A 14,436-nucleotide genomic window follows, 5' to 3' on the forward strand; every position below is an offset into this window, starting at 1 on the left:
GAGCATGGAAATATGCAACACAGCATGGTGTACAACTGTGAATCTCCATCCAACCTTAGACATCGCTAAACTGTTCTCTCCAGAGATTAATGACTAACTAGACTTGGTCAGCACTGTGTTTGAACAGAAAGAGAGTGTTACAAGGAAAACACAGATGAATAAAATATGTTAATAGTTTAAGAACAAATACTAAGATTTCCGAGTTTAACACATGTTATGCCAGGTACAACTAGTCACACTAAAAACAAAATGCTAAAAACTCACTCACTGTCTTCTGTGGGAAGGACCTGCAGGGAGTAAATCCACTCGATTATATCATCCTTGTTCACCACATCTAAGGAGTCCAACATATCCAGCCCGGAGAGTGCAAAAAATGCAATAGTCAATCTAAAAGAGAAAAATATAAAATTCCATCTTAAGTATCAAACCAATGAAGTCTTTCTGGTTCAGAAAAATAATAAACTCATTCCAACTTTACGATAATTTAAACAATATTCCCAACTTGCAAAAGCCGAAAAAACCAATTTATTCTTATAAGTTAATAGTATCAATCAAACCTTTGTTTTAATTTTTAATAAAGGGACATTTAAGGGTTAAGAAATCAACCCTACTCATCTTAAGTATACATGAATTCACTGAAACCAGTTTATGAGCAACCTGAAGGCTAAAAGTAGATTTGAAAAAGAGAATTCCCTGCACCTAATCAGTATACATAAGGCCAAAAAGGTGGAAAATACATAAAAATCTCAATTTTCACTGATTTGCCAAGAGCAATTATGCTTGTAGCTGGTACTTAATTCTTAAGGATGTTAGAATAAATCTATCATTATTCAAATTTGTTTATGAATAATGTGACCCCTTGGAAAAAATTTATAATGAATTTTGAGGAATAAGGAACACTTTTAAAAATGCAAATGCATTTCAGTTTCCATTTTCCTAGAGACGAACATTTTTCTTCACTCTTTTTTTTTTTTCTTTTTGCTGTACTCAGGCCTCTCACCGTTGTGGCGTCTCCCGTTGCGGAGCACAGGCTCCGGACGCGCAGGCTCAGCAGCCATGGCTCACGGGCCCAGCCGCTCCGTGGCATGTGGGATCTTCCTGGACCGGGGCACGAACCCGTGTCCCCTGCATCAGCAGGCGGACTCTCAACCACTGCGCCACCAGGGAAGCCCGAGACGAACATTTTTGATGAAATGGAACACTATAAAGCAATATCTTTCCCCTCCAAGATTGTGCACTAAATCAGAAATCTACGCCTTGTGCTTTCATATAAAAACTAGTCCCCTTAGTGGTAGCTTTTTACTTAAAGAGTTTGTTTCATATATTTCCTTTCCTGTTGAGATGCATTCTACAATGTTGTTTGATTGAGCATGGTTATCTCGTTTCCATATTCTAATAATTCCTATGACTAATACTGATAAACTAATACTTCAAATTATCTGGTCTAAAATCTTCTAGCAGAGCCACTTGATGCATTCTATAACCTTCTAAACAGAGATTCCAGGAGAAAATTAAGCCTTAATGCCCTAAGGCAACCATTGTATATAATTAACTTCTCTGCATCTAGAATGGTATTACCAACTTTAGGAGAAATGAGAAAATAGTCACTCATTTTTTTAAAGGGTATAATTCTCTCTCTGATCCCTGGTTGAAAAGGCTGGCATCCATTAGATAACAGGAGGAGAAATCAGAGAGCAATTTAATTCCAACCAAAGCTTAAAGGCAAAAACTAAAACTGAGATACTGGTACACTCAAGAACAATACATTTTAGGGCTTCCCTGGTGGCGCAGTGGTTTAGAGTCCGCCTGCCGATGCAGGGGACACAGGTTCGTACCCCAGTCCGGGAAGATCCCACATGCCACGGAGCGGCTGGGCCCGTGAGCCATGGCCACTGAGCCTGCGCGTCCGGAGCCTGTGCCCCGCAATGGGAGAGGCCACAACAGTGAGAGGCCCGCGTACAACAACAGCAAAAAAAAAAAAATTAAGAAAAAAAGAACAATACATTTTAGGAAACTCACATTATCGAGAGAGTATTACTATGTATTAGGCACTGGGCTAGGAAATTTCTCATATATTATCTCAATTTAATTCTAACAACTCACTGAAATCCACTTGAATTAGGGAGGTGATTTATGTAGATAAGATCAGAAATAAATTAAGGGCAATGGAACACCTTTATGTGGGGAGCAGGAGTTCAGAGCCCAGATCTGCAATAAAATGAGCTAGCCTCAAATCCTAAATTGGTCAATTTCTAGCTATATGTAATCTGGTTAGGTTACCAAACCTTTTCTAAGTCTTTTCTAAGTCAGCTTCCTTATCTGTAAATCATTAAACTTCACACAGTTATTGTGCTTACCTGCTCAAAAGCAAGCACTAAATAAGTGGAAGCTATTATTATTGGTATTTCCCTGATTTGAAGGGACAGGACTAACTTACACCATACAGGCCTTTTCATTAGTTGCCAACTTCCACCATCCCCCCAGTTGCTCTTCTCCAAAACAAAATATTTTAGACATGGGGAACATTTCTACCTAACAGTACTCACATGTGAAAATCACTGCTCTTGGTGCTAATTATGTTTCATGAGATAAGGTCTGCCTTGTGCATGATATGCACTCAATTTATTGAATTACCTAACAAATAAAAGACCTGCAATACTACATCTAGCCCTCCTGGAGAGCTATCATAGGGTTCAGTTTGGCTGTAATCTATAAAGTGAATGACGACAGTCTGGTAAAATTAAGCATCTAATATTTGAGTTTATTAAATCATTATTACAGAGAAAAGCAAAAGGAAGAGAGATAAAAGTGAGGAACAACATGAGGTGTTGATAAAACAATCATCTTCCTGTTACTAAAAAATGTTGTAAGAAAACATATCCAAAGGGCTATAAAAATAAGTAGGTATTATTTCCTAAGTTAAAAGCAGAAATTATCTAGTCCACCTCTTTAATTTTCTAGTTCAAGATAAGAAAGTCCAAAGAATTCAAGTAACTTGAGATTTCAATGCTAGATAACCAATGAAAACTACTCAAGGAATTCTGAGTCCAAGGGGTGTTTCTCAAATGTGGCGCAATTAGAATCAGCTTAAAAACAAACAACTTAATACACCACCAACAAAACCAGGAGAGGCCTAGGTCTTACTCCACGACAAAGGTATCATAAATTCTAGATGGAAAGTAGGGTCTGGGACCTGGTGTTTGGGTAAGTGGGGACGGGGTGGAGGATGGGGAGCTTCCCAGATGATTCTAAAGGGCAGCCAGGCTTTAGAAGCACAGCGATTCTCCACTAGGGCAATACTGTTCCCCAGCGGACATTCTGAAGACAATTTTGGTTTTCACCACTAGGGAAGGGTGCTATTTGGCATCTAGTTGGTGAAAGCCAGGGATGCTGCTAAATGTACTATGATGCACAAGACAGCCCCAGTCAACAAAGAAGTGTCTGGCCCAAAATGTCAACAGTGCTGAGGTCTAGAAACTCTCCTCTAAAGTCACACTGTTATCTGTATATAAGAGATACCTGAATGATCTGTTTTTTTGTTTTACTTGCTCCACGGTATGGATGCAAACACCAGAATTCAGTCATCCGATGGTAAACTATTTTGAAGTCCTGCATACTTAACTATTAAAAGCTTCTCGAGGTCCAGCATTTTCAACTCATAGCAGTTTAGACTAAGGTTTATAGGATTAACAACACTATAGTGAAAAGCCTGTTTATCAAGTTAAGCACCCAGCAGTGGCTGGCAGACAGAACCAAGAAGTCAGTTTGGAGCAAACATCCAGACTTCCTCTAAGGATAATAAGAAAGTATTCCTTTTCTGACCACACTAGAGTTCTCAAGTAGTCCTAAAACACTGAGAGGGAGAGAATTAAATAAGTCACATGGAATAAAAAGGAATTCTGGGCTGTGGGCCTCTGGGAGAAATAATGTAGGGTTTTGTGGTGCCCAGTTGACTGCTGCTTGGGGCAGAGACTGCTAGGTCTGCCTTGGTTCAGGCATCTAGAGGGGTAATCTTGCCAATGCATGCACCTAAAATCAGGCCAGTGAAGTGATTTTTACTTTATTACTTCTTTGGAGAGCATCTGTCTGTTTTCTTCCTTTCTTCTTTTCCCTAGAATTGAACTCTGAAAAACTGAACTAAGTCATGTCTTCCTGCCCCTTCTCCTCCTCTGGACAGTATATATAAAAAGTTTATCTTACTTAGACGAACAAGTAACATCCCCCCCACCGCCCCACCCCCACAATCAAGTTGCTTCACCAACAGATCAATTTGCAGGTAAACTAAATGATGTTTCTAAGCGCTACTACAGATAACATCCTCTTCCTTTCTAAATCTGCTCCTTTTGCCTCTTGTTCTCTAGACCAGTTGCTAGTTTCAACCCTAGAATTCTGGGACTCCTCCTTCTTTCTTCATCCCCTCCTTTCTGTCCCTAATTTTGCTGTCCCAGCACTTGACTCCTGGACTATTGCAACAGCTTCCTAATTGGTGCTCCTGGTTCTGGTTTTGTCCCACTTGATACAATAACCAACCTCAAATCCAATGATCACTCTAAAATGCATATCTAACCAGAAAGATCCACTGCTTGGCAACTGCCCGTCACTTACATGATATCAAATTCCCAGGTTCTTGACATGGCAAAGAAAACCTATGTCTACCTCTCCATACTAAATTCCTACCACACCTGCCTTACATTTTGAACCACTGTCAGAGAACTTACTGGTGTTTCCCTGCTCAGTACTCACTTATCTATCTTTATTGTCTTTATTTATTGTCCTTTTGCCTATAATCCACTCACCCATACAAAAACTCAACACATTCTTTAATATTTAGCTCCAGGGTTACTTCTTCCAGGAAGCCTCAGACTCTTCCTCAGAGTCTCTCTTCAGGTTGATTACATAGGTGCTTCCGGAATGCCCTGTGAATATCACAATCACCGTGCAAACAAAATCAACGTGGGCCAGGGGATCAGCAGCATCAGCCTCACCTGGGAGCCTGTCACAACTGCAGCATCTCAGACCCTACCCAGACCTACGTAATGAGAACCTGCATTTTAACAAGATCCCCAGGTGATTCATATGCACATTAGAGCTGGGAAGCACTGTTGTATTAAATCATCTGTTTGTACTTTTGTTACTCCTATTAGGCAAACCGTCTCAAACTTTAGTGTGCATCAGAACTACCTGGGATGCTTATTATGAACCTAGACTCCCAGGCCCATACAGAAAGTCGAATGCAGTAGATCTGGGGAGGGGCTCAGGTATGTGTATTTTTATAAGTACTCTGTTATCACTGATTAAAAGCCTCCCTCACCAACACACTTTGAGAGACACACTGCCAGACTGTGATATACTTCAGATAATGGAGAGAACAAAAGGAGAAGTTGCTGGCTGGTAGGCAGCTCAATGGTTACAACACAGGATACAAAGGGGATACGGAGGAAACCAGAATAGAAAGATTGTGAATGTCTTGGGGCGGGGGAAAATCATCTAAACCCTTCCTCTAGAAGAGCTGGGTCTGTAAAAATAACATAAAAGAAAATGGTCAATATTTTGCTCCCCAACTTAAAAAGGCCTACTCTAATGCCCACTGCCCAAACACAAATGACAACAATATCACATAACCAAAAAGCTCTCTAAGCCACTCATGAAAAGAAACCTGTTAACTGACAAAGCTCACAATCCAAGGTCTATATTCACTTGAGTTAACTAGTAACGATCACTTTTCAGAAGTTAATATAAAAGAAAAACTCGAGTGAATCAACAAACAGTATACCTTATAATTTTCATAAAGCCACTGCTATTAGAAAAATTAAAATTATTCTATTGATCGGGCTAAAAGAAACAGGGAAATAGAATAATTTTGTCAAAATGGTGGGTCAGAAAATAAGGGTCTAAATGTCTAATTCAATATCAGCCTTCCTAGGAGTCAGCTGTTTCACATCTATCAGTAAAAAGAAATGAACACAGGAAAACCTGAATCATTGCTTTATACCTATCCCCATACCCAGATACATGGTACCCCTCAATAAATGCTTGTGGAATTGAACTATAATACTAGCTAAGAATTATGACTCAGTTAATACATTGTTTTATCTTAAAACTCTATTAGTAAAAATTTCGTGACCCAGTCACCTTTGCTTAAAAAGTTGGAGCTTCTCCACAAGCATCTTAAAGTCAATTATGAGTCACATACACCACAAAAGGACTTAATGCTGAACTAAGGAAAGTAAAGAATGTGAATCAGGAAAGACAAAAATTGAAAAACTTAAAAAAAGTCACCACAAAACCCAGTATGTGCATATTATCTTAAATGTGGTTATGAATTGGGCCATTAAAAAAACCAAAATGATAAAACATACTTAAGTGACAAACATGAGGCATAAAAAGGATATAATTAATATCTCTTAAACTAGTGCATTGTGATATTACATATCTACTATCTAATATACAATGCCTGGTGTAAATCCTAAGATCATACTAAGTTATTAAATCTATTGTTAAGTTAGTTGTTTAATCAGACAATTTATGCTGTGAGCAGGATTACAGTTTACTGCCAACATGCGTTAGTCTGTATGATTTTGTCCTTGCTGAATTTTATAGACCAAACACACTAGCATTTTGAAAATGCAACCACAGACCTGTGATAGCTACAAGCAAAGTTCAACTGTTTAACAGTCAAAATAGGATGGATGTTTTTCTTTATTCAAATGCTTTAAATTAATATAAAATTAATCCTCGTAAAATATGTGATTTATCAATGTATTTCTAAACAACCCATATCATTACAATCAATGACTGAGTCTTGGAAATGTTAAATTAGATCGAGGTATGGGCTCTGCTAGTCAATCAATATACATAGATGGAGAAAGGAATATAAACGATGCTTCACTCTTTCTTTAGCAAAAATCTGTTCATCCTTCAGGGCTCAGCTCGGAATAGTTATTCAACAAATATGTCCTTATTGCCTTCTCTTATGCCAGATATTAGTCAAGGTTCTAGTGCAATGCTGTCCAGTAGGACTTTTTGAGATGACGTAAATGTTGAGATAGAAACAAAAGCCACAGGCCAATGTGGTGACCGAGCACTTGAAAAGTGGTATCTACTGGAAACAGATGAAGTGAATTTTTAATCTTATTTTATTTTAATTAATTCAAATTTAAATATCGAAATGTGGCTACCAAATTGGACAGGGCAGCCCTGGTATTACAGAGGTAAACAAGAAAGACAAAAATCCTGCCTTCATGAAGTCTACAATCCTGTGTGAAAGAAGGGTATCATCAATATATAATTTCAGGTGGTGACTGGAAGTAGTCTCCTTTGGAAAGGGTGATTAGGGAAGGTCTCTCTAAGGAAATCCGGGTTAGGAACCTGCCCTATTGAAACTGCCTGTACGTCTTGTTCAGCTGTCCTCCAGCACCTACCATAATAAATATTTCTTGACCATGCATGCGAAAGTAATCTATAGAACTTCCAAAACTGAAGTGTTCAAAATACACCACAGACTCAGTTACGAAAATACGGAAAAGATTAGAGCAAAACCAACTGGCTCTCTCTTCCAAGCCAGTCCCATGAAGCTTTGGAGTCTCACTTCAAAACACAACAGTGCAAAGCAAAGATCGCCGCCTCCTTTCGTTATTCTCATCCCCAGACGTTTACTCTTAATGACTAACTAACAGTTTCTTAGCCTCTGCCAGATCACAGTCCTCAGACCACCCCAACTCACAATGCTATTGCAAATAAACTTTAACAGGCTGCTTCCAGCAACACTGCACCTCTTTCGCCAATCCTATCATTAGATTTACGATTCCTGGAAAGTTCTTATCTACGCAAACCTTAGAGGCTCCCTACCGCTCCTATACACTGAACACCATACAGGCATTCAATTAAGAATTAACGACTTTATGGACGAAAGGGAAGCACTGGAGAGGCTATTTAGGTAAAATACGATGACAAACCCTTTGTCTTTTTCTGTTTATACTCGGAAGCGAGGCCAAGGGACTCACAGGTTCGGAGCAGGGTAAAAAGGAAGCTCAAAGTTGAGACGAAAACATGGTTGAGAAGTGAAAAGGGCGAAACCTGTAGATTCCAAAAGCCCTCGACTTACAGCTCGCCCCAGCCCTCTCGCCGTAGCTCGCGGGAGCGAGGGTGACTGCAGCCCGGCCCGGGAGGGTAAGCAGTGCCGGGTGGTCGGTGGCGCAGCCCTCATGGGGCGCCCACTTAGCCATCAGGCTCCGCAGCGCCTTTCCGGGGGGCCGGGCCCTGTGTCGGCCTCGCTGGCTGTGGCCACCAGTTACCTGCTGGTCTCGAGCGAAGAGTAGCGCTCCGGCAAGACCTGGAGGCAGCGCTGGAAGAACCGCACGTGCCGGTCCCGTAGAAAATCCAGCCGCTCTCCCTCTCCACTCCCAGCCGGCCGCTCTTCCTCCGTGGCCGCCATGCTGCTACGGAAACGACGTCCGCCGCGACCCGGAAGCAGTTGCCTCGCGGCGCGAAGGAAACCCAAGGGGCAACACCTGGGGGTCGGGCGGGGAGGGCAAGTGCGCCCTCCGCTTCCCACATCGGTGATTGAAGCTACACGCTGTCAACGGAAGGCCTTACGCGGCGCTTTCTCCCTCCCATTTCTCCGTAGGTAGCGCACGACCCCGCCTTTTCTACGCTAAGCTCCAAAGGTTTGGAAACACCTCGCAAGCCTTGTAAAATTCAGCCCACAAATCCACACATCCTTCTAGAACTTTTATCTTGGATATTTGGGAGGAAGTGCAAGGTCAGTAGCTTCAAGTTCGCTTTGAGAAAAGTAAGGCCCTAAAGAACATGAAGATGGTACATATGAAAATAGAGATGGGCCAGTATAAATTTGCCAACAGACTCATTTTTCGACGGCCACAGTTTTAAGCTGAATGGATGGAGAAAATATACAAATCAAATTATTTGGTTATGGGGATAACCAAATGCTTATTAAATAATTATCGACACACAGACACACACACACACACACACACTCCCTGTTCACTAGCATGCGAGGATTTGTATCATTTGCTTTTACGGGACAAAGATTTTACTCCTTGAGTCAATGTGTCATCCAGCATCAATGTTGGATCAATTTGCAACGGAAAATATGCGCAACGTGTTCTCTACGCATATGCTAAAAAAATGAAATAACATAGGCTTCTAGCTTTTTTTTTTCTTCTTCAAAAAGAGGGATTTAAGTTGCTTCAACCATATAGTCTTCCCTTTAAGTTTACGATTCAGTCTTGGGGGAAAAAAATCCACGCAAGGATCAGGCCTGAACTTGGTTTTTATAATCAACTAATAGAAGTTTGGGCATAATTTCAATTGTTAGCTTTCTTAGAAAATGTATTTCTTAAAAAACATACCATGTGGGCTGGAGTTACCCTAATTCACCAATCCAAAGCACCTTGTATAATGTTAGGTACTAGTAACTAATTATTCACAGGTACTCCTGCATGTCTTTAACAAATACTGCATTAACAACTGCCAGGTAGGGGCAGAGGGCTGTCCTTGGTGCTTCCCTACAAATACAGAGGCCAACAGTCCTTGCCCTTTAGGTATGCCCAGTTTAGAGGAGTTTTCACTCCATTATTACAATGAAGATCTTTCTCTCTCACTTACACATATACACCACAAAATGTCTGAAGATGTTCAAAGTGAAATTACATCACACACATATAACTTACTAGAATCAATTATGCACATTCTATATAAGCTCAGAAAGACAATCCTATTCAACCTGGCCCTTAAAGGGGAGCCAATATTTCATCTGATTCTCAGCCCAAGAACCACTAATCTGATCCAAATCTGGAGGAAATACTTCTATGGTGGACTCACTGAGAGATAATATACCTCCTAGGTAAGTAATCACCCACCTTTTCATGGGTGATTCTGACCATACAAGATTTTTGACATACATGTGACAGAATCTAACCACCTACATAAAATGTCACTCTACATTATTAGTTAAGAAGTATAAATAGCACAAGTCTTCAAAGTATAGGAATGATAGAGTATCTATAAAATTGAATACTATTTATCCATTAAATGATAATGTTTGAACTATACAGAAACAGAAAAATATGTGATGTAATGTTAAGCGATTACAGTGTAATATCTAAAATGTATTCTACGACTACCTATTTAAAATATGTAGGTGTATTTCTGGAAGAAATTACCTTAGGGTAGTGGAATTATGGGTGCTTTATAACATTTTTCCTTTAGTTTTTTTTCTAAATTTCTTATTAATATACTTTTTAATCTGGTATAAGAAATGTTTATTTGACATCTCTTCTATAAGCCTGTAACTGTAGACATTATTATGTTTATTGTACATCCTTTATACAAAGGATCCATATGATAAATTCCTCATTTATTTTATCAATAGATTCAGTTAGGACTAGTTTCTTCAAAATACTTCCATACTTACTTTTATTTAAAAAATAAATAAATAAATAAAACAAAAAGCTATAAGAACCATATCACCCAGTAAGCTTACCTTAGATGCAGGAAACTAAAAGCTGTATTTGTGTACAACAAAAAGCAACATGTTAGAAAGTAATGTATAAGAAACCTTTACTTTTCTGTATCTTGTCGCTGTTCAATTCTGTTTTTAAATTTCCTTGTCCTGTTCTTTGTTTTATTTCTAAACTGCCTCAAATCATTTTAAAAAGTTAAGGAGAACAAGTACAATAAATGAAATGGGCATTCCTGATTAAGGATGTTTTATATTAATTCTCTCATTTTGCACCAATAATTGTATAATCAGAATTCAGTTTCCATAATTTGGAGGCCATCTACTTTGAATATTAACTTTGAAATATGAAAAGGTTTTGACTACTACTCATAGTAAATTTCTGAGTCATTTGACCTAAATGTATCAAATTACAATTAAAGATACTCTAATATAAAAGTTATAAGAAATGAGTTTCTATATTTATTATGTATATGATGCCTTTCCTATAAGATGGGAACTAATTAAAGTTAGGAACTAAGATTTTTTTAATAAGAAAAGTTGAGTCAAATTAAGTTAAATTGTGTTTTCATTTACAAAAGTTTGGAGATTTTAAAATTAACTCTTTTGACCAAATATATTAGTCTAGCAATTTTAAAACATTTTAAATACCACTAAGAGAAATCATAGTATTCTAAAGCCAGCTTATTTCAGATAATGTTTCAAAACAGAAGATTTTCATATTTTGAGGCAAACAAAGCAGAAAAGAAAACTGCATCAGCCAAGAAGATGTGAAAGACACAAGATTTTATAAATGTGTGGAGTCCAGAAAGGCTGAAAGGAGATTTGGAATAGCTAAAGGAAACCAAAAAGATTAAATATCAATAATACAAATAATAGGGTATATATGAGATGAGAGGCATATTTTTAAAATAAATATTCTCTATATAAAACAAAGCATGCTTCAAACAAATACAAAATATTTGGTACACAAAAATGTAGTAACTGACAAATTACCAATTTGTTAAACTTAGAAAAAGTACCAACTTATTTCATAACTCAAAAAAAAAAAACTTTACATTTTTGTTACTCAGGCTAATTTAGCTCCAAGTTATAAATCTTACAATTTTGGTTTAAAAATGTTACTGTATGATTGTCTCAATTTATTTTGCTATGCAGTGACAAAAACAAAGTATCTTTCAAATGTTCTAAGTATTTAAATGAAATACTGTTTCTAACATAGACTTATTCAAGGAACTTTTACATCAATAATAGGCCAACTTGTACATTAATTACCCTCTTAGTGTAAACAGGAAACACTAATGACAATGCCTCATGGAACTTAATACCTGCCAATTCACATGCAACACAATAATCAATCTGACTAGGCTAGTAATATTTCAAGAACACAGTCACTCTCTCCTATAACAGAATATGCTAACATTCTCATCAACTGAATGCCAATTTCATTATCCCATATTCTTTTCTAAACTCCTTGTCTCCAGGTCGGAATAGCCCTAAGGAGAAGAAGAAAAGAGCAATTACAAATATATAGGATATTTTTTAAAAGTTCTGATTAAATGTTAACTTTAAAAAAGTATATAGATTTGTTTTATCAACTTTTTATTATAAAACACAATATACATACATAAACTGCATAAAATATATACAATTTATATGCAGTTTATTAAATTATTATAGAGTGAACACCCATTCTAACTCCTTTTTACCTATGTGGGATATGTAGAAGTGGCCCAGAGCCTGTTGGTCCTATCTTTTTGGTGCGTTCTTCCCAACCTTTGGTAGGTTTGTAAACTCTAGAGGGATCTCTACTAATGTTGTTTTCAACCTGTAATCAGAAGTAAAATGAGTGCCAGTTAATTTATATGAACTATTAAGTTTGTACTTGTAAGATCCTTAGTAACAGACAGCAGTTTTAAGGAAAATACTTGATATTCGCTAGACAGAAATAAAACCGTTTCAGTAAACTTATAATTGTGCTCATATAGCTAAAATAAAATTTGGATTATATCAATCTATTAATAAAGTGTTAATTTAGGGGTTTTTTCTAGTTCAATTATTTATTTTTTTGCAGTACGCAGGCCTCTCACTGTTCTGGCCTCTCCCGTTGCGGAGCACAGGCTCCGGAGGCGCAGGCTCAGCGGCCATGGCTCACAGGCCCAGCCGCTCTGCGGCATGTGGGATCTTCCCAGACCGGGGCACGAACCTGTGTCCCCTGCATCGGCAGGCGGTGGGAAGCCCAAGTTCAATTATTTTATTCTACTTCCACTGTTGTATTTTTTTCTATTTCTATCATGAGGGAAATGTAATGCAGCAAAGTATGATAGTGATATAGCCAGACAATAAATTTAAGATAAATAAACACCAGTAAGTCCTTTGTTTTATCCATGAGAGTCACCAGTATCTTTATCACCAATGAAATTAAACAATGCTCATAGCTGCTATAGGTCTAAAATATAGGCTCATATAGGAAGAATGAAGAAAAGAATGAAGAGTAGGAAGAGAGAAGGAATTTAGGGTAAAAGAAAATGAGGTGCTTATAATGTGAAATGGTAGAATTCACACAACAGCTGCTTAAGTTGTACCAAGTTATTTTTTGTAATATGTAAATAAATAAGTGTGAAATAAAGGAGATGGATAAAAAGAAAATGGATTTTATATTTGTATCCTTACAAATCAATGAATTAGGATAATAACAATGAAAATAAATTAATCTCAGGACTGAGTACCTTTTCTTTTAATTTTGCCAGTTTTCTTTGTTTTTCTGCCTTTTCATCTTCCTTTGATTGTCTATCTAGAATTTTCAATTCAAGTTTATGTAAATCCTAAAAGACATATACCAACAAAAAAGATAACATTAAGAAATTAAAATCAGCTAGAATCTGTTTCAAAGTTTATTAAAGTAAACTTTAATAAAGTTTAAAGTAAAATTAAATTACCTTAAGTAGCAATACTCCTTTAATATCAACTTTTTCCAAAAAAGGTAAGAGCTTTATTTTCTGAATATAAATGTAATACATGCACATCCTTTCTGAATCACCTTCTTTTAGGCGTTTCTTGTTTTATTTTATGGCTCAGTCTAAAACTTCCTTTTAATGGGTGAGTTAGCCTATTTTCACTTATCAATACAGATATGTCTGGTTTTAGACCTCTCATATATTTTCTGTATAACAGGTTTTCTTTTTTTTCCTAAGCCTTTAATTATGTGACCTGCTTGCCTTTTTGGGGAGTGGATCTTTTGTTATTTAGGGAGATTTTTATATATGAACCAAAAGAAATCCCACTAGTAATGTGTTTTTTTCCTATTATTTTTCTTTGTATTTCCCTTATTTTTGCTTTATGAGTGTTGTTCCTATGTATTCTGATGCATATAACAATTCATAGCACTTACCTCTCATTTGTACTCTTTTTCATTTTAAAGTACCCTTCCTTGTCTTTTTTAATACATTTGGACTGAATTCCACCCTGTCTGATAATAAGATTGCAACTTCTTTCTTTGATTAGGATTTTTCTTATATACATTTGTTTAAAATCACCTATAATCCTCTCAGCAATAACCTTGATTCCTTTAAGTATATGTTGAGCATCTATAATGTGCTAGACCCTAGGGTAAAGGATGAACAAAAAGGGCAAAACCTCTGCCTTCATGGAGCTTACATTACGGTAGGGAGATGGACAGTGAACTAGTAAGCAAATCACCTATAGGGAAAAGCCAGCCAGTTCGGCAAAGGAAACAAGACATTCATGGCCTGGCCTGTGGCTACCTTTCCAGCCTTGTCTCCTGCTGGTTCCCATCTCCCAGTTGATGCCCTAAAAATACTGAAGTGTTTACAGTTTCCCCCACAAACTACTCTGTTACACTCCTCCAAGCTGCCCATTCATGTTCACTCTACTAAGAAAGATCTCCCCTTTCCTTCCCCTTTCTTCTCTTCCAAGACTCAACTCAAGTATCACCT

At 37.6% G+C, this 14,436-nt stretch overlaps 2 protein-coding genes across 2 annotated transcripts in view; both read right to left on the bottom strand.

The window, feature by feature from the left end:
- The window catches only part of PGGT1B (protein geranylgeranyltransferase type I subunit beta), a 57,325-nt gene extending 48,884 nt beyond the window's left edge, over positions 1-8,441 (bottom strand). The window contains exons 1-2 of the mRNA XM_030869854.2: positions 8,295-8,441; positions 269-387 (exon numbers count right to left, since the gene is read on the bottom strand). Of these exons, the coding sequence (XP_030725714.1) occupies positions 269-387; positions 8,295-8,434 (259 nt within the window). The 5' untranslated portion in view covers positions 8,435-8,441. The remainder of the gene's footprint in view (positions 1-268; positions 388-8,294) is intronic.
- A 2,847-nt stretch (positions 8,442-11,288) lies between these two features.
- The window catches only part of CCDC112 (coiled-coil domain containing 112), a 30,579-nt gene continuing 27,431 nt past the window's right edge, over positions 11,289-14,436 (bottom strand). The window contains exons 8-10 of the mRNA XM_030869852.2: positions 13,210-13,305; positions 12,190-12,308; positions 11,289-11,976 (exon numbers count right to left, since the gene is read on the bottom strand). Of these exons, the coding sequence (XP_030725712.1) occupies positions 11,946-11,976; positions 12,190-12,308; positions 13,210-13,305 (246 nt within the window). The 3' untranslated portion in view covers positions 11,289-11,945. The remainder of the gene's footprint in view (positions 11,977-12,189; positions 12,309-13,209; positions 13,306-14,436) is intronic.

This window comes from Globicephala melas, chromosome 3 (genome assembly GCF_963455315.2).
Source record: "Globicephala melas chromosome 3, mGloMel1.2, whole genome shotgun sequence".
Lineage (NCBI taxonomy): Eukaryota > Metazoa > Chordata > Mammalia > Artiodactyla > Delphinidae > Globicephala > Globicephala melas.